This window comes from Trichosurus vulpecula, chromosome 7 (genome assembly GCF_011100635.1).
Source record: "Trichosurus vulpecula isolate mTriVul1 chromosome 7, mTriVul1.pri, whole genome shotgun sequence".
NCBI classification, from domain to species: Eukaryota; Metazoa; Chordata; class Mammalia; order Diprotodontia; family Phalangeridae; genus Trichosurus; species Trichosurus vulpecula.
Window position 1 is genome coordinate 260173557 of NC_050579.1, and position 21591 is coordinate 260195147.

General features: G+C 39.3%; 1 protein-coding gene across 1 annotated transcript; it reads left to right on the forward strand.

Moving 5' to 3' along the window:
* Positions 1–19158: 19158 nt before the first annotated feature.
* On the forward strand, positions 19159–21039 carry BORCS6 (BLOC-1 related complex subunit 6). Its single transcript, XM_036766121.1, has one exon. It carries the CDS (start codon positions 19159–19161, stop codon positions 20188–20190), a length of 1032 nt encoding a protein of 343 aa, XP_036622016.1. The 3' UTR covers positions 20191–21039.
* Positions 21040–21591: the final 552 nt, after the last annotated feature.

The window sequence follows — 21591 nt, forward strand, 5'->3', positions numbered from 1 at the left end:
AGGGTAGAAGAAATTACAGAAGATATACTAGATAAGTTTTATTACGTGAAAATGAAAAGCTTCTCCACAAACAAAATTAATGCACCTAGCATAAGAAAGGAAGCAATCAAATGGGAAAAAATGTTTTTATCAATTTTTTCAAAAAGGTTTCAATAGCCAAGATATATAAACAATATAAAATATTAGATAATATGATAGATACAAAACCACAAGCCCTTGCCTAATAGATAAGCGGTTAAAAAATATGAACATATAGTTCTCAAAAGGAAAATGGCAAACTATTAATAGCCATATGAAAGAGTGCTCCAAACCATTAATAATAAGAGAAATGCAAAACAAAACAACCCCTGACATTTTATTTCACACTCTGTAAACTGACAAAGATGACTAAAGATAGGAATAGTTAAAGTTGGAGGGGTTGTGAGAAGATAGGCATGCTAGTATATTGACTCATCAGTACAACTACTTTGGAAAACTTTGGAATTATGCAAAAAAGTGACTAAGATGTCCATACCCCTTGACCCAGAGATTTCATTTCTAGGCTTATATCCAAATAGGCCATTATTAAGAAGAAAGTTGGTGGCAGCTAGGTGGCACAGCGAGTACAGCACCAGCCCAGGAGTTAGGAGGACCTGAGTTCAAATTCAGCCTCAGTCACTTGACACACTTACTAGCTGTGTGACTAGCCAGTCACTTAACCCCAATTGCCCTGCCTTCCCCCCTCCAAAAATAAAAAGTCACTCTATACACCAAAACATTTATGGCAGCACTTTTTGTGATAGCAAAGAATTGAGAACAAAGTAGATGCCCATAAGTTGAGGAATAGTTAAACAAACTGGTACATGAATGTAATGGAATATTACTGTGCTGTAAGAAAGGATGAATGTGATGAATACAGAGAAACCTGGAAATTTCTATATGAAGGGATGCAGAGTGAGAGAAAACCGAAATCAGAGCCAAGAAAACAATACATACAATGTCTACGACAATGTAAATGGAAAGAACAACCACAAACACACAAAATAAAAAGTAAATGTTGCAAAACCAAAAAGAACAAGCATGGCTCAAAAGAGGAAATGGAAGAAGACACCCCCTTGTCACCCCTTTGCAGAGGTGGAAGGCCCACAAGTGTTGTATATTATACATATTTCAGACTTTTTTATGAATTGATCAGTTATGCTGGGTTTTTTCCTCTTTTTCATTTTGTCTTTAAAAATACTATTTATCATATGGGGTGGCTCTTTTGAGAGCAGGTAGGGGAGGCACACTGGTACAAAAATGCAAAAATTTTACTAGATGTAAAAAAAAGTCACAAAATTGTATTTAAAAAAAGAAGTGCAGGTTGCAGATTACAGGAGTGTCAAACAGTGTCTATGCACACTTTCTAAGTTGTGTATGCATTGAGATATGCCAGGCTCTTCCTTTCTTTGCTGCCTTAGGAAGTTAATAGAATTCTCTCTATTCTATGACTATTGAATAAAGGATATGACCAAACTCCACAAGACTCAAGAAAAAAAATCATTTTTAAGGGGTTAAACAGAACTGAGACTGTATCCATTGGCAGCTAAGGGGGAGGGGGAAGAAACACAACAAGCAGAGGCTGAGCATTAGAGAAGACCACCTTTTGCCAAACCTCTCAGGATACCTCTAGAATCCTGAGGATGTTATGAAGAAGGCCTTGCTATGGGACAGTGAGGCCAAAGCATACTCACTACCGAAGGTAAATTGCATCAGTGGGGATTTGTGAGTTATAGTTTTTAATACTATGGACCTACAGAGTACCTACCTGAAATTGGTGGTAGTTCTGCAGGGTAACTCAAGCTGTGAACGTGGACTGGGGGTTTCCAAAGGAAAACCAAGTTCATAGTTACTACAACTATAGAAATGAAGACTGAATTGGGTAGATAAAACTGCATGTGTGCAATAAGGTTGTCACATACTTTCTATTGCTGCAGCCTCTGTTACAGGAAAATTCTGCCTGTGCTTTCACTCTTACTCATGTCTGGCTGACTAGATGAACTCAAAGAAGAAATACTCTGGATTTTTCCTTTACTGGTAGTTTAAGTCATATGCACTATATAGGATCAGACAGATGTGACTGACTCCCTAGTAATCATAAAAAATGAAGTAGCTGAAGAACCCTATTGCATCAGTAGCCCATCGAGTTATTCCCAATAGTATATATATCTTGGACAGGCTTAGAATTAAAGACAAGTAAGAGAGTAATGGATCAAATTCGGGAAATTGAGAAGTGCTTTCAATTATCACAAGTTTTTTCCTATCAACCCAAATCCCTATTGTTAATATGAATGTTTTCCTACCCATGGTAGATGGCTATGAATCCTGGAAATCTCTCAGAAGAACAGAAATTTTAGATCAGTGAAGTGATACATTGTGTGTATAGATAGGCTATAGCATATTACTTGTGTATATAATACACATATGACTTGTGCATATAAAAAGTGCCGTTGAATACATGTACTTAATGGCAAAGGATGTGAACTGATTATGTGGCAAGACATAACAAGGACTTGATAGCCAAGTGTGACTGTGATGCACGTTGAATATATATTTAATGGCACTTGAAGTATCTCCACAGTAACACCCTAATCATATTCTACTAACTGCAAAGCCACCAAACCCCCCTCCCCACCAGATTTTCATTTAATTAATTAACCAGCAAGAGAATTTATATGTAATCTGCCCACCAAATGAAGTATGATTTCAATTACAAACCCAAGGGTTAGTTCAGGACAAAATCTTCCTAATCCTTATGCAAAAGATCCTTTCTCCCTACCCTATTCTACCTGGACAAATTTAGCTGTCCTTGATAGCCTAATTCCAAATTCATTCTAGGGTAAAAAAAATGGAATGTTATTCTAAATTAAAAAAAAAACCCACAAAATTATAAAACGTTTCTTATCCTATATCAAGGAAATTTCCTTTAAATACAATGAATCCCTTTATATGACACAAGTAATCCATACTGGGACCATACACATTTTATTTTTACAAAAAATTGAATATTTACCACATTAGAAAAAATAAACTTATTAAGAGATACTCAGCAGAGTGCTCTGGCCAATTGCCTTCCACTGACCCTCACAACCACCCTTACCTTTTAGTGTGATGAAACACTACCCCCACATCCCCCTAAATTTGTGGAAGGAAGATTTATACTTGTGCGGCCCAAAATGCAGGGTATTGAGAAAGTGTTCAAATTCCAAAGAGAGTTTTACTCTTTAATCTGTTCTCTTCCACAAACCACAGTTGATCCCTTCCATATTGCAGGGGTTAGCAGTACAATGGAAAATCCATTTAAATTTTTTGACCCTCCCTTCATACCAGAGAAGAAGTCTGAATTTTTTCTTTTTTTATGGGGTGTTTACAGTACCTTATTGTAAAATTTGGGTTATCACGCAATACGTGTATTGTATGCATTTCTGAGTTTCTAAACTTTTTCTGTGTTGTCTGCTGTTTCCACAAAACTCCCTCCCAGATTCCCCTTTAATTTCTTATGCTGATCTGCTATATATGGAATCTATGATGGGAAAATTCACGATGTGGAACTTTCTCCAGCCTAGTTGCTAAGATAGAGGCTCAAAGTAATAATGGCCACACCCCGAAACGTCAATCTGAGCATAGCAGCAGTGAACAGCATGGGGGCCAGAGCACCTGGCTGTAGTATCTCCCCTTTACTTTCTCCTTTCCTTCTCCAGCATTAGAACTGATAGAAGAGTCAACAGGAAATCTTACTAAGGGCAAAGAAAAGAAAATTTGAGGATTTGGGTATCTTTATGCCATTTAATTAATTTAGATTTTCCTCCACGTCTCCAGTTTTTAGTGTCTCACGGATATAATTTTCTCTGACAGATTTTAGGAGTAAAAGGAGGAGCGTACCTGTGCTACACAAGAAATATCATTCCTCCAGCGGACTGGGCTTTTCATTAGAGGAAGACATAGATAAGCAGCATGCGGAATGAGGCAACATGGATGGGTGGCAGTCCCTACTGGTGTCTGTGGTGACTTAACCAAGCTCTCAGTTCCTGCATCCATAAAATGAGAGGGTCGTTAGATGATTTCTCTGTTCCTTTTTGGCTGTAAATATATGATGCTATGCAGGAGTACCTATAGCATTGAGATTTTGGATCTATCATAGCATAGAAATAACTAAGGAACAGCTAAATTTTAACACTTTCCTGAAGAAACCTTGAGAAAATGCACCTCCCTCCCCTCTTGGCAGAAGCGAATCTTTAGGAATATTGCACATACTATCAACTACAACTGGGGCTTAATTCACTTTGCTGACCTGCATTTTCTCTCTCTTTTTAACTTTTGTTACAAGGCAATGGCTTTGCTGGGGAGGGGAGGGAGGAGAGACATTCAGAAGTGAAGGTAATGTGAAAACAAAATATATCAATAAGCCAATTTTTTACCTAACCTGTGATCTCATTGGTATATGGAACTGCCCACGAGAAAACTCCTTCTAGCAGTGAATATTTGTACTTGCTCTGGAATTTATAATTTCAGAATGCTGTCTCGGGGCACTAAGAGGTTAAGTGACTTGCCCAGAGTCACGTAACTGGTATAAGTCAGTGATATGACATGAATACAGGTCTTCCTGACTTTAAGATGGGTCCTTATCCAGTCTAACCACACAGTCTCTCATTCACATAGGGGGAAGAAAAAATATTTTGTCAATAGAAATAAGGAGAGGGACAGAATTCTGTCCCTCACATCAATAAAAAAATATAAAAATAAAATAAAATCTAGGAAACTATTTTTAAAAAAGAGGTAAGACAATGTGCAAACCAATGTGCAAATTGTACCAATGTACAATGTACCATGTACCAATGTGCAAAATCTATTCAGAGAATCAGAAAGGATGTAATTCACAGAATATCCCTTTCTCCCCTCCACAGTAAGCCTTAGTCCTTTAAGATACCTAACTGCTTTATAATGACTCTTTGTGCAAGGACTGGCTTCTGTAGGAGAGAAACAAAGTAGAGACTACACTACAATATATGGTTGAATTAATTACTATTCTCCAGAAGATAATGAATAAAATCTTTGCGGGGGACAAAGATAACATAATTCAAAGTTTTATAAAACTAGGGAGTGAAAGAAAGAAACAAACACTTCCGAGATCAGAAGAACGAGAAACAAGAACAAAGAACTCTTACACATCTGTGGCAGGAAAGGCCAACTTATATTGCAATAACTATTTATGTTGCAGTTTTAGTAAAAGCAGCTTTGACCTTTTGTCATTCATGCTGTGGTCATCCTAAGCTAACCACTTTTCATTCTACTGTGGCCTCTGTCCCCTTGCTCCTTTGTCTTTCCAAGCATAACGGTTTTGATCGTAGTTCCATTTCTCAACAGGATTTCTGTAGGCCTGCATATCCATGAACAATGGAGGTGTCTTGCTTTGCTTGAGACACATACATGAGTTCCTCTACATGGAGGCATTCCAGAGAGTTGAAGTTGAGTACCTGGGTGTACTTATGTTCTCTTTTTCTAGCATCTACCCACAAAACAAATATTTATATCTTGATATTGCGTAAATGTGCCTTTAATTCATACCATCTGTATAGTGCTTTGACCATTCAGGTCATTCTAACTATATCCATCATTCCTTTTTCTATCAGGCTCAATAGCAGGCTATATAATTGCATCACAAATTTGGCAGTTGATTCTCCTTCACAGTGAATGGTATTGTTAAATTTAGAAATTACATCTTGGTATGACATGGTTTTAACACTGAAGATCCCACATATAACCTAGGTGGGATGGTCACCTCTTATTTTTATACTGCTTATTTTTCTTTTCGATATCCATCCCAGGTTCTAAGGCAGCCAAGGGGTGGGTTTTAATATTACTTCATAAATAATAGAAAAGCAAAATATTTCCAATTAACTAATGAATTAGCTCTGAGCCCCCAACCTAGCTTAATGTTTTTTTTTTTTGAGACTAGGTCTCCCTAATCTGCCTGGGCTGGAAGTACAGTGGCCACTTGTGGTCTGATCCTATTACTGATTGGCATGGAAGCTTTGACCAATGTTTCTAACCCTTTTTAGGCAGCCTGTTGCATCACACCTGCTCTTGGGAACTCACCACATTGATAATGGACTTTATTATGGACAACTGATGAGCTTAGCCTACTTCAGGCCAGAACTTCTGAGTTCAAGTGATCCACCAACCTCTTTCCTCAGTATTAGGGATTATAGGTATGTGTCACCATGCCTGGCTCTAGTTCATTAAATAAAATATTAAATAAACTAGAGGTATATCTTTTCCCATGAGCTTTCACTCTCCTCCCTCCCTCTTCCTCTCTCTCTCTCTCTCTCTCTCTCTCTCTCTCTCCCCCATACACACACACACACATACAATAATGTTGCTTGCAGCTGCTTTGGGGGTGTAAGACCAATAACACCGCCACACAGAAGGGCTGCTGGCATAGGTTCTTTGATCTGCTTTTCTAAAGGAAAGCAACTTTAAAGGGGTCAACAATCTTACCTTAATCAAACATATCTATCATTCAACTTAGTTCAGGGGAAAAGTCAACACCCTGAACTTCAGAGCAAATACAAACAGAAATTTCAAGCAGAAATCATATAAACAGAGCAAATAACACAAATCAGCAGACAGGGCTTCTAACTGTCTGTCCATAGCAATGCATACATAGTTAACAGAGAGAGAAGCACTAACATCCGGGTTTTCAGAGCCAGGGGGCTCCTTAATAGCTACCCAGAGTTTCATCTGGTTACATCACATGAACGCTCTTCCCATGAGTGAGCCCCAAAGCAAAATGCTAACCTCAGAGTAAATACTCACTTCTTTAGGGTTAGAGGGGATCACAACCCTCATAATTCAGGCTCATGTGACTTAGGCTTCCATGTGACTTAAGCAGGTCACATGGGCCTATTAATGGATGGGAAAGATCTTCCCATCAAGCCAAAAATACATTAACAATAACTCTCTCTCAATTTCCACCCTTCCCCTCATCTCACAGGCTTAAATAAATACCAATGCTATGAGCTATATGATTCATTAACAGTGCTACAAGTAATAATAAGAATAGCCAGGGTTACCTCTTAACTATCAATGGAAATGATGGGGTGCTTTGCTTGGATCCTAATTCTAACATCACATTTCTCCTTAGCCTCTGCTTGGGTGCCTGTGCCTGAACTCCAGTTCTAAAAACACATCTCTCCCTAGCTTCAAAGTATTGGCCCAGGCAACCTCTCTCCAGTTCAAGTGCAGCATGCCTTACCAAAACTACTAGTTCTCAAAACATATTCTTTCCCAGGCAGCCTCTCTCTAGCTAAAGGGCAGTGTGCCCCAAAATTATCTCTGCTTCTTCCTCAGTAAGCAGCTATGCCCAATTATAGATTGATTTCTGGATGCTGATAACTGACTATACACTGAGTCTAACATGTACCCTAGACATGGTCAAATGTATACTCCCTTACATTAATCTTGTCTAACAAGACATGTGATGGAATCCACCTGGATATTCCCAGTCAGCTGTGAACTTTTGGTGACTTAGTGACGTTTCACAGGCAAAACCACACCCCACCCCCCCCCCCCCCCGTTGCCCCCGCCTTGGGCTATTTCCCAGTGAACTCTGGGTAAGATACCTGTGCAGTAGATACAAAAAGTGCATGTTCCTTTAAGAACTGACCACCCCTTAATCATGCCTAAACCACTCCTTAATCCCACTAATTGACAGTTTTCATCCCTAAATCTTGTACTTAAACTTTCCCTGTAGCCCTGTATGGTTGCAGGTTCCCTAAGAACTCTTGCCCACTGAAAAAGCATAATAAATCTTTGCCTCCTTGACTTAAAGAATGCTTGGGTCTGCAAATTCATTCCAGGCAGCCTTGCCTTGGGAACTTGGTTTGGGATTCCTACATCCCTGGGTTCATTTCTTCCTCAACAGAAACATCATGGTGACTTCTACACCAACAATAGTCTAACAACTTAGCCTTCTCAAAATAGCAGTTAAAGAGTTCTCAAGAATTCTATTTCTTCACAAGAAAATCTCTCAATCTTTCAGAATTTATTATTTTTCTCTCTGCTCAGTCTCTTTTCATTCTAGACAGTTAATATTCTTTCCAGAATCATAGTTAAACAGCAATCTTCTCACAGAAAGTTAAATAGTAATTCCCTAAGATTTCATTCCTTTTTAAAGATAAAGTAGCAGTATCTATAGTTACAAAACAATTAAAATTAAGTGCTGCATAATTATAATGGTCAAGATTGGCTTCAAAGAAGAGATATAAGAAGTCACTGCCTCCCATTTCTTTGCAGATTTAAGGGACACTGGATGTGCAACACTGCACATAATGTTACGCTTTTTCAACGTGTTGAGCAATTTTGTTAAATTTAAACATTCTTTTTATTTTTAATATAAGGGAAGGGGGTGAGGGATACACTAAAAATGTAGGTAATGTAAAAACAAAAGATATCAACAAAGTTTTTTTGGAAAAAAAATAATTACATGGAGAGATGTAACTGGTGTTACATCAGCCTTTAGGCCAGGTCTGTTTCCCCAATCTCCCTTTTTTAAGCATGTAGCTTCAATTTTTTCTATTCTTAGAAACAGCATAAATTTAAAAGTAGGTCTTCAATACCTTCCACCAAATTACACATTTGATCTAGCTCAGATGCTTGCCATTCCTTTAGCAATTCTGTCACACTCAGCTGAAACCTTTTCTGGTTCTTCCCTAAAAGGAAGAGTCCTGTCCTGAGAGAATTCCTAACTGAGAACCAGGATATTTTTGGATATAGGAAATCTATACTCTGCATTAACCGGGAGGTGAGACATCTCTTCCTGATTTAGGTATGCTTCTTGTTTTTTTTTCTGTTGGCAAGCTTTCCCTGTCCATTAAGGCTTCCTGTTTTCTAATTAACTTCTCATCCTTGGGGGAGGAGGGTCTGGAGATATATATTTTAGGTACTACCTCTGACTGTTACTATGTCAGGAATTTTTGAATGATTAACAGAGTCTGGTCATTCACAAAATATAAACTAAGTGTTTTCTCCTGGTCTGATTCTCCTATAAATCACTATTCATCTCCCCGCAATCCTTTCCCAGCTATTTTCAATGATTTTCTTAAAATGCCATTATTTTTCACTCAGGCTCCACTCAGTTCTAGGCCTCTAACCAGTCTCTATTATTTTCAAGTAATCATAAAATTAATATTGTATTCCATAAACCAGTATTGCTAAACTAAGCATTAGACAGACAGCATTATACAATAATAAAAACGAAGCAAGAGTTGTATGCAATTAACATGCAGGAAACAAAAGAGTAAAACAAGTATACAAATGAATGGCATATACAAATGACATGCACATAATCATTTGAAGATCTTACCATAGATCCTGTGTTACGTATACTAACAATTAGTATATTAATAGGCAAACAATATCCACTAAATCCACATAATCCACTCATGCATATAAACAGCATCTTATCAAATACGACAGGCACTTTGAATGTATAGCCCTATGAAGTACAGTTAGTTCATCATGAAAGGGATAATATCCATAAAGAGAAAAAAATTCTAGAGGACCCCTACACAAAGTTGTGCTGTGTTTTGCCCTAGGAACAGCCACATCTGCTCCTACCCTTCTCTGTTACTGGTTCATCTTGTTAACTCTTTCTTTCCAGCTCATCCTCTAGTCTGTGGCCACCTACATACTAGAAGCCTTGCCTGTTGAGGATGACTCTACACTCTACCCTGGTGATGATTAGTGAGTCCTTGCTCAGAATAGCTGTATCACCAGCAGTTTCAGCCGTACTGCCCACTTCTCTCCCATGTTGGTCTGCCCCAGTGACACACCAACAGTCTGGCCTAGTTTGGACACTCCCTTCCATCTCTTCCCCTGCCCCCTTTATGTATAGTGTTGTCCCTTTAGAATGTAAGCTGTTTGAGAGTACGGACCATATGGTTTGGGTTTTTTTGTTGTTTTATATCCTGAGAGCTTAGCATGGTGCCTGACACATGGTAAGTGCTTAAATATATTCTCTCTGTGTCTCTTTTCATCTTTCGCTCTTCGTCTCTGTCTCTCATTCTGTCCATGTTTATCTCTTTGTAATCACGATCACAAATGACTGACAGTGAAAGTTCCCCACTTCCTAACAGAGGTGATGCAGAATGAGACACAGTTTTGGACATTATTTTGCTGGACTTTTCTTTTCTTCCTCCCCTCTCCCCCAGTTATGGGGGATATAGGAGAGAGAAAAAATAAATGTTTGACCATTGAAAAACATATTTAATTTTTCAAAAGTGAAGCCTTGAGAGAACTGAATATTTTCCTGTCATGTCTTCAGATAAATTGGAGAAGAGAAAGATGGAGATATTATCTTTCCTTGTAAAATTATTGTAACTCTTATAGTGAGAAGACAGTGAAGAAGATTTTTGTGAAGAGAATTTATTTGTTGTTCTAAATGAACTAAATGATATGGGGCTGTGTTTTCAGGAGCAAAGGCATCTACCATTACAATGAGGATTTGAGATCGATTGATCCCGGGCCCTATAACCTGGGGACATCCCCATAGTGAGAATAGGAAGGACAACCTCCAATATGTAACAGGATTAGAAGGACTCATACCTCACTTATAGGTCAACCTTCAGATTGCTCCTTGACTCACTCCTACACTTAATCTTATCATCTCAAGATCTAATATAATCCAGGTATTTGCTCTTATGTATCTTATTAATAAAGGAATAGGATTCAAAATTAATATTAATATAGTTTCAATATGTTTCTCGATAAACTAAACTGAGCTTCCATCAAATATTATTCATTTAATAAACCAAGAAACCTTCCCCAGCGGTAGCAGCATTCATATCTACTATATATTATATCCCTTTAACTCCTAGGATTAAATGTTGAATTTACTGAATATATAATATTAATATAACTCCAGCCCCCAAACCCATTGGTATGGGACTCTCTTCTTATTGGTGGAAATCAAGGCCTACATCAGGGTCAGGGTGGACTTCATGAGAACAGGAGAGAGCACAGCTCTTAGTTTTCTTGGGACTCTTGGAGTTTGAGAGTCTCTTCAGGTTCTGCAGTCACTTCGGGTGCTTCGGTCTTCCAGCTTCAAAAGAGAAGATGGAAGATGCCAACTTCCACTAAAGGAAAAGACACCGAGAAGAAGCCAACAACAGTGGAGTTGGCAGTCTCAATCATGTCCCTATCCCAAGCTTGCTAGAGACTTCAGGGAACTTCCTCTTGGGTAAGATCTAGCTCGCTCTCTCTCTCTCTCTCTCTCTCTCTCGTTGAATTACCCCACTCCCATTGAGAAAGCTCCTTCACTCTGTATTGTCTGTTATGTATTCTTCTATGCATACTTTCCCTGAGTTCTGCTTTGTTATCAAATTGGATAAATGGGTTTCTTTGATAATTGCTCTGTGTGTTCTTTGTGGAACTGGTATTTAGTGGGAAAGGGGTCAAGCCTTGGAAATAAAGCTTGGCTTCCTCCTTCCTCCCAAATAATGAAATAGTGATAAGAAGTTAATTTGAACCTATAAATAATATTCTCTACTAATAATATTTAAGGGAGCATATAGATATAATTCTAGCCTGGTACTAACTCTCTCTGCAGAGAGAAGACTCTGGTTCCAAACTTCCCATTTCCCATCCTGGCAGGAAATAAAAGATCTCTTGGAGAAGGGTAGAAGAAGAGGAAGCTAGAAATGTCTATTCTGCTTGACTATAAGTCAAACAATGACACCCTCATATTATGTTTGGGAGGCAGCCCTTACAACATAAGTAATGAAATCAATAATGAAACAGAGACATAGATAATTATTTGCAATATTTTAGCTATGATGATCAAAACCAGAGTCATTTTGAATCCCTTCACTGTAACAGCAGATTACTTCTTTTCACATCTAAGAACACAGGTAGGCGCTGAAGCTTATTAGTTAATGAGTTTTATTATTGAATTTTTAAAAATCCAAAATGTACCCCAGGATTACACTAGAACACAGGGTGATAAGATGTGATGCCAGGTTTGGCAGACATTAGGCACCCCACAAGCCCAAAGGCTGATCCAAAGACATAATATGTCTTTCTTTTTGGGGTTAGGTTCTTGCCAATTCTATACTGTCACAGTTAGGCAATCAAAGACTTCTATAGAATACACCAGATACACTTCACATAATAAAAAGTAATCACAAACTGTTAAGAAGGATTCCTATTGGGAAGCCCTATATGCAAATAGGTCAAAATCACACTGTAGCACATATTCAAAGACAAAAGTTTATAATTTGTTGAAATATGGAACGGTAGAAAAAGTATTCTGCCTGGAATGGGAATGGGAATGGAGGCCATGAATACAGGATACAAAAAAAAAAAGCCAAAAACAATATTAGAAGATCATCAGAAAACCAAAACTATCTTCTACCACAATTGCAAAGTAGATGGTCACATGCAGACTGAATGCTCTCACAAAGAAAATGAAACTATGGACCCTGAGGTCTAAAGAATCAACATTTGGAAACAAAGATGGAGCCAATGAAGGAGATTTCCCTAGACCCTGAAAAAGGTAAGAATGAACTCGTCATCAGTTAGATGACATAAGAATAATACCATCATGATGTGATCAGAGAAATAGGAATTTTCTATCACAACCATGGAGTAGTCAGCTATAAATATATCAGCTGCAGTCAGGAGAAGAATTATTTGGTTCAGAGGAAGCCATTGCCAAAATCTAGCAGATTTCCCAGGCAGCAAAGGGAATTGCCCAGAAAGGTGCTTCTGGGAGTAAAGCAGCCACTAGGCATAGAAACCCAGTGATTTTGCCTAGGGATGATGATGATGACCTTAGTTCAAGCAAGAAGGTGGTAGTAGTGGAAGAATTAAATCGTACTTACCTCATATTTCACAGCTGCATTCTTAAGGTAGAGTCATATTCCACAGAGTAACAGGAATAACGTTACTAGCTAGCCTGGGCTATCTACAAGTTCAGGGGTATGGGTCTAATGAGAATTATGGTGTACCATATGTACCATCAAGAGGTTCAGGAACAGAGGCATACAAGTCAATAGGCCATAGGAGAACTGGGTCCATTTGACCAGCAACAATACTGACACGATATCCCAGGGAAAACTGGAGAAATAGTTACTCATGTAGCCAGAGGTTGTTCCTGTTAATGAATTATTTCTATTGTTACTATGTACTTTTTGAATTTCAAATGCAATGTTATACATGTTTTCATATTCTGTTTATCTGTTATTATTACTGTCTATTTTTGTTCTATTTAATTTTTATTACTACTATCGTATTCTCTCATTATGTAAAGCACTGTCAAACGTGCTTAATAATATGTCATTATGTGTACTGATTTACTATTAATGTGGATTTGATATTAGTTGACTCCTACAAAGACTTTAGATAGTATTTTAAGATAATTTCTGGTTCAACTTCCTTACCACAATTTACTTAAGATAAGCATATCATCTAACTAGGCAGAATCTACAAAATCAAGCTGAGACAACTATGGCCCTGGTGTTAACTGATTAGTTCCTATTCTACCTATCTGCAAATTCAAGCTTGAGATATTAGTTATAATTCTGATGTTAACCTGCTGCTTTCCTATCTTGCCTGATATAGATCTTTCCTTTCTCCCATCTGTCCTTTGATGTATAAATCATTTCCTTCCCCTTCTGCTTTCCCTAAAATTCCATTGTACCCATCCTGCTTAGGAAACCAAACCTATACGAAACTGCTGAAACTGATGTCCTGGGCTCACTGATTTTTTGTTCGTGGATTCCTGCACTATGAATTTAATAAACCTAGTTGGGTCCCCTCTCATCTCTGCATCATCAATTGTATAATTGACAACAGTACTTATCAATGAATCATTGAACAATTTTTGTTACAATAGTTATATCTTTAAGAGCCAAATAGAATGTCATGAGAAAGACATGTTGGATTTACAGTTGAAAATATCACTTTATAGAATCAGGAAGAGTATTGATTAATTTGGATCTATGCGGACCTGTAACATAAATTGTGGAGATGAGGTTTCTTTCTTCTGAGAACTATCAACTGCTTCCCCCACCCAAAAAAAAACTTTGTAAAAAAAGAAATATATGAAATCTCTGAGAAACTGGCATTCTTATCTTAAGAAGAAATATGAAGAGAATTTTTGAGACACTTTTATTCAGCATGTGGAATGATATGAATGGCAAATGTGTTTCCAGAGCACAAGGAAAAGGAAGTTATCAGGCATTACAGCAGAAGTTTGAGGTGATGCTGGCTGTGATTTTTCTCATAGCTAAAATATTGGAAATAACTATGTATATATACTGTAGATTTCATTTATTAATAAATTACATGTGTAGTATTTTAATATTAGCATTTATTTAATAGCTAACAATAATGACTAGTATTTATATATTAATTTACTTTATATATGAAACATGCTTTATAAATACTAACTCATCCTCACAACCCTGGGGGATAGCTGCTATTTTTACCCTCATTTTAGTGGGGCTAATAATAAGAGTAGGAGGAAACTGAAGAAGATAGAGGTTAAGTGACTTGCCCAGGGTCATATAGCTAGTAAGTGTCTGTAGATAGATTTGAATCAGGTCCTCCTGATTTCAGGTCCAGTTCTCTATGTACTGTGTCAGCTAGTATTGAAATTAAGGGATCTAACATATAGACATGAATAATTGCTTTCAGTAAAGGGAGCTTCTCCAGTTTATTAAACTGGTGTTGGGGCTCTGGCTGAAGCAGCAATTTTGTTATTAAATAAGAAAATATACAGAAATACTCCTAGATTGACCTAGAAAACCAGTTGATAAAGACTAAAAATGGAAACAAATCCAACAGTAGGCCAAGGGGTAACCTGCAAATGACTGTGGTCAACTCTCTAAACGTTGACACGCAATTAAGAAAGTTCTTATGGGAAAGAAATTTTACTTTCTATTTTCTGTCTTCTCCATAGTTTAATCTCATAGATCCTCATAGATCAAAGATAGCAACACTCTGAACTTCTAGGGGGAAGAACCTCATCTAATGACAGTTAGTACTGTTAATTCTTGGTGTCTGTTTCCTTAAAGAGAAAGTAATAATTCTTATAGCCCCCATAGAAAAGGCTTTTGAAACAAGTATTACTGACATATAATTACACAGTAGTAAATTATTGTAGTAACCTTATGTTTGACAAATGTAAAGACATAAGCTTTTGGGATAAAAATTCATTATTTAGTAAAAATTGTTGGGAAAATTGGAAAGTAGTCTAGCAGAAATTGGGTATAGAATACTATCTTACACCATTTACCAAGATAAGGTCAAAATGGATACATGACCTAGATATAAAGGGAGACATCACAAGTAAATGCAAAGAACATAGAATATATGACCTATCAGACTTATGGATAGGAAAAGAATGTATGAAGAAACAAGATATAGAGAGCATTGTGAGATATAAAACGGAAAATTTTTATTACATTAAATTAAAAAGGTTTGGTACAAATAAAACCAACGTAGCCAAGATTAGAAGGAGAGCAGAAAATTTGGGGGAAATTTTATAGACAGTTCTCAGATAAAAGTTTCATATCTCAAATATTATATAGAGATTTTTGTCAAATTTATAAGAATATGAGTCATTCCCCAATTGATAAATGGTCAAATGATATGAACAGACAGTTTTTGGATGAAGAAATCTATATAGTTGTATGAAAAAAATGCTCTAAATCATTATTGATTAGAGGAATATAAATTAAAACAAGTTTGAGATATCATTTCACACTTATGAGATTGGCTAAAATGATATAAAGGGAAAATGACAAATGTTGGAGGGGATGTGGAAAAATTGGGACAGTAATACACTTTTGGTGGAACCATTTTGAAGAGCAATCTGGAATTATGCCCAAAGAGTTATAAAACTGTGTGTACCCTTTGACCCAGCTATACCACTATTAGGTGTGTTTTCTAAGGGGATCAGGGAAAAAAGAAAAGAACCTATACGTTCTAAAAACGTTTATAGCAGCTCTCTTTTTGGTGGCAAAGAACTGGAGATTGAGGGGATGTCCATCAATTGGGGACTGGCTAACAAACTGTGGTAGATGATTGTGATGGAGTACTACTGTACTGTAAGAAATGATGAGCAGGCTGATTTGAGAAAAACATGGAAAAATTTGCATGAAATGATGAAAAGTAAAAAGTAAGATGAGAAAAACCAAGAGGATATTGTATACAGTTGGAAGAAACTGAATGACTAATTCTGAGTAGTATAAATACTTAAATCAACTACAAAAGACCTATGAAGAAAGATGCTATCCCCTCATCTCCAAAGAAAGAACTGATATATACTAGTATGCATAATGTGGTTTTACATATACATATATACATATTTTATATATATAATATATGTGTATATATATATGTAAAATATCTATTTCTGTATCAAAAAGAGCTTGGAACTTAAAATTAACCCCCCAAAATTAAATTAAATAAAAAAAGAAACAGGTATATATAAATATATAAAGCACTTTGCAAACTTCAAAGGGCTATAAATATCAGTAATGATTATTATTATAAGTTTAAAAGGAAGGGATGCATCCCCATGTGGAGGAAGTTGGAGAGAAGATACAACCTTATGTGTAGCAAGGTTTTAGGGTCTGGTCACACTTGCTTATAGGTGACCCAACCCTTAGCATGGCACAGTTACATTTGTATTCTAGAGCTCTACGTTGATCTAGGGTAGTGATTCTCAATTTTTTGGTCTTTACCTTTACACTCTTAAAAATTATTGAAGACTCTAAAGAGTTTTTGTTTATGTGTTTATATCTGTTGATATTTACCGTATTAGAAATTAAAACTAATAATTTTTTAAAAATTTACTGATTCATTTAAAGTAACAATAATACATAACATTTTTATGAAAATAACTACATTTTCTAAAACAAAAAAAAGAGTGGCTTTGTTTTACACTTTTGCAAATATAAATTGTAAATTGCATTTGCCCAGTAGTTGCAGATGTTAACACAGTCATTCTGGGATAAACTATGGCAGTCAGAAAAGTGATTCAACATTTTGAATATTTCAGCACTATTTGTGTTTGTTGTCAAGTATAAAAGATCTTCAATGTTTAGTTATTGCTAATACCAGACAAATACAAGCAAAACAGTAAATCCTGGCAATCCGTAGATTGGTCCATTTGTAAGGCAAACGAACAATTCTGCAGACAAGATATTAACTCAGTCTTCATGTCTGCAGCCATAACTTTAACTCACAGGTAACGTAGCCTTTGGAAAAAAAAAACAACAAAAAACCACTGTGTACTACTGAAAGAATGAGAATTTTAAAAAGGCAAATAATGTGTTAGGATTATTATGAAAATAATTTTAACCTTGAGAGCTGAATTTTGAAAAATTGTTGTGATCAAATGAGAATAATTGTAAAGAGCCTGGCACTTTTTAAATACCATATAAATGGTAACTATTATCTCCTCCTCATTAGGTAATAGCTCAAACCTTGACTCTAGTTCATCAAATATTAACTGTTTATAATGAACTAGAGGAACTTCTTTTCTTAGTAGTAAATACTCATTTTTTTATAATTCAATAAATATTAAAAATTACTGTATACACATAGAATCAATAATAAAAGTAATATGCTTCAAATATTTACACTATTTTGGTTATGATCAATGTCACAGGCCTCAAAATATCACTAACTTTCCTTCACTTGCTCAAGAAAAGCAGTCTCAAGTCATTCACCAAATTTCAGATAATGATTAAAGTTTTTTTAAAGCATCTTCTTCCTGTTTCTTCGAAAGATTAGTTCTTTATCTTTGTCTTCTCTTCCGTACAGTCCTTCCAAAATTCACTGTGCTTTTTATAGAATTTGCTTTATAAAGTTTTTGTTTGCAAGTGATTGTATCACCGCAATTAAAATTATTCTTCCAAGGAAGATTTCTCCTCACCCCCTTCATAGATTCTTACGGATCACAGGTAAAACACATACACCTCCCTGACTCCATACGTTACATCAAACTATTTTCTCAACTAACTTTTAAAAACTGTGAATTCAAAACTGCTTTTCATAGATACTCATGGATCAGAGGGATGAAACTCACACCTTCTCCCCGACTCCATATGGAGAAGTACGTCATATCGAGCAATTTTCTCAACTGATTTTAAAAACTGTGAATTCAAAACTGCTTTTCTTCACATCCTTAGGTCCTAGAGCTACAGTTTCTACAGCCTCTGTAGGAATTCTATTGGAAACAAAGGTTACATTATTGTGAGATAAACTCATTTGTGAGATAACCATAGACAGATGGAGTGGTGCCAGACAAACATGGAGATAGAGAAGAAAGTATTGCATTGTCACAGACAAAGTGAAATAGGATGGAGGGGACTGATAAAGGAGTAGGTAGGATATAAAGGTAGGATGCTCCGGCTGCACGCTGACAGCTGAGTCATCCTAGAAGCACACCAAAGCGCCTTTCCCATCAACGCTGATGCTGGGAAGGCGTTCCTAAGGAACCGAAGCTAACCAAGTTATTAAAAAGGTCGTGCATGGCAAATCATCTTTTAGTAGTAAATTTCTGGCTTTTTTCAGTTTGTTTCCAAACTCTGCTGGCCTTTCTTCAAAAAGTGCACGATTTCTGCATCGCCCAGCCGGGACTCTTTCCATCACATTGTGCAATGTCGTGGGTTGCCCACTAACCACCTAGGTGAACCAAGGAAGAGAAGTAGAGGGTCTGGAGGCCAGGGTTCCTAAGAGGATACGGGACAGAAGCAGGGAAAGCCTGCAGTTCAGCGGTCCGTAGGCTTAGCGATCTTTGAAAAAAAAGGCTTTCTCTAAATCACAGCCAAGTGACAGGAGATCCCTCCGCCCCTTTCCCCCCCGCCTCGCCTCGCCCCGTCCCGCCCGATTCCTCGCTCCTCCCCTCCGCCTCTAACATGCAAGGCACTGCCCAATCAACTCCGCCTCTTCCTGGAGTCTTTTCCCCTGTATCCAACCGGTGTGCCCTTACCATTGTCATCCCTTACCCAATAGGCACGCCCGTATTCCTGCCTCTAAAAGGCGTAGCCTACCGTAGTTCCTAGTCCACCGGAAGAACAATTTCATAGGCTCCGGCCGAGCCTGACCCCTCCCCTCGGGCTCATCATGGAGCCTGCCCCTGGGCGGCCTGGGTTAGAGTCCAGAGCCCCACTTTCCGGGTGCTCCCGGAACTCTTCTCTTACACCTAGACCCGGAAAGCAGCCGTCTCTTCCGCCCCCGAGCCTCGGATCCGGTGAGATCCCCGAGGAGGAGCCCGGAGTGGGCGGGTGCACCCGGCTGGGAGGGACCCGGAAGACACCGAGCCTGTCAGCCTATGAAACACCCGGGGCCTGTGGAACTCCACCCGGAGCCGGGGTCGGCCGGGGCCCCGGTGGACCAACCCCTACGAGCCCTCGGCCCTTGGGCCGACCCGTCTCTGTTCCCCAAGGGACGAAGCAGAAGCCGGGAGGCAGCGTCCCCCGGGGCGCCCCGAGAAACCGCGGGATGAACCCGGAGGAAGAGGAGGAGGAGGAGGAGGAGCGCGAGCCGGAGAAAGGGGGCCGCCCGTTCGCCGGACGCCTTCAGGACAGCCGCAGCCTGGACGGGCTGAGCGGAGCGTGCGGGGGCGGCGCGGCTCCGCTCGGCGGCCCGGAGCAGGGGGCTGGCGGGGGCCGCCGGGCCACCATCTCCAGCGCTCTCGAGCTGGAGGGCACGGTCAGCCGGCACGGAGACCTCACCCACTTCGTGGCTAACAACCTGCAGCTCAAGATCCGCCTGAGCGGGAATCCGCAGCCGCAGCCGCCGCCCTCGGCCCGGCCAGCCCCGGTTCCCGCGCCGTCCATCCCGCCGATAGATCCGGAGGTGCTGCGGGACCTGGAGCGGCTGAGCCGGGAGCTAGGTGCCCGCGTGGAACGGCTGCTTCGCGGGCTCGGCGGCGCAGTGCAAGAGCTGACGGCGCTGAGCGTGGGTTGCATCCAGACCTATCGAGATGCTGTGGACTCTCTGGGAGAGGCTGTGGACATGAGCATCAAGGGCATGTACACGCTGCTGGCCCGATGCGAGGAGCTGGAGCGAGCCCTGCAGCCAGTCCAGGGACTGGCCCGACAAGTCCGGGACATCCGCCGCACCCTGGAAGTGCTGGAGGCTCTCTGCAAATGAGAGACTGGAGAGGGTTGGGAGCACCTCCACGCTCAAGGAAGGGGTGGTTTGGTGTGTGTGATAGTGGGATGAGACCACCAGGGTCTTATCTACAGTCTCTTATACCGCCCTCCCTCCCCCAACCTCAAACCCTTTTAGGCAGAAGATGACAGTTGCCGAGGAAAAGAAGAGAAATGGTCTTTTTCACATGTGTCCAGTGAGCCTCTTCCCATTCTATGAGATTTCTAAGAGCCTCTTATAATATGTGCTGGGAAGCTTTCTTGTATGTTACGGAGGCAGTGTCTTATGTACGAGACCTAGGTCCTTTTAAGAGTGGTAGGTCAGTCCTGCCTTGCCCTGCCCTGCCCTGTCCTGTCCTTAAGTGCTGCTCCTACTGAATCCCTAGCTGAGGCATCATCCACCCAAGAGTGCTCTGGGACCAGGTGTGAAGGTGAAAAGATGTGGCCATGAGAGGGGGGACAAAAAAGGAACTTCAACTCCAGCTGTGACCACTGTATTGTGACAGCTACTGCAGGGGCTGTCTGACAGCTGGTGAACCTAGTGTCTTCAGATGAACTTGTATTAATGGCAAAAAATGCCCCAGTCTTTCCACTGTCTCCCAAAACTTTGTTTTTAACCATATAAGGTGTGCTTCCAACAAGGGTGAAGAGAGGAGCTTACTATACCAAGTCCTGAATATTTGGGTTCCTGCAGGGAGTAAGAGCTAGGTTCATTCCTTCTAGGATTCATATAAGAATTGTTGATAGTTTTGAACCTGTCGTGGAGTTTTCTGATCTTGGTCTATGAACCAACATTTTTTGATTTTCTGAGTTGTGTGGAATTAAAATGCTGCTTCTATTAACAATGAAACTGTATCTCTGTAGGGTGTCGTGGGAGGAGTAAAATGTGGGTTTCTGTAATGGGGAAAATAGGATAAAGAGAACAAGAGAAAATTAGAGATGAACACATCTGCCCCAGGCGAAAGGGAAGGAGTCACTCTAGTTCTGTAATGGGGGGATTAAATGCCTGGATGGACCCAAGAGAGGCAAGTGTTGGGAAGAACTGAACACAGCCTCATGCAGGGAAGGGGGCTAAACGAGGCAATCTAGGCTCAGTTTTCCATGATTTTCTAGCCAAAAGCAGCATTATCATCATTAACATATCTTAATTCCCCTCAATCCTGCAAATCCTATGCCTATCATACACAGCTCACATGAGGAATTCTGGAGTCTCCACCTACTCCTAGGAGGAAGCTGGGAAACACTGCTGTCCTCAAGAGCTAAACTGACCCAGGGGCTTGGATCCTGATTTGATTACATATCCTTGAATGAAGATAAAGGATGGATGCCACCTTTAAATAAGGTGACAAAATTAAAATCCCAAAACTTCCCAATTTTGGGAACCAGACCTAATAACTCACAG

Excerpts from the sequence above, each read along its gene's own strand:
- BORCS6 (XM_036766121.1), top strand. The coding sequence starts at position 19,159 with ATGGAGCCTGCCCCTGGGCGGCCTGGGTTAGAGTCCAGAGCCCCACTT.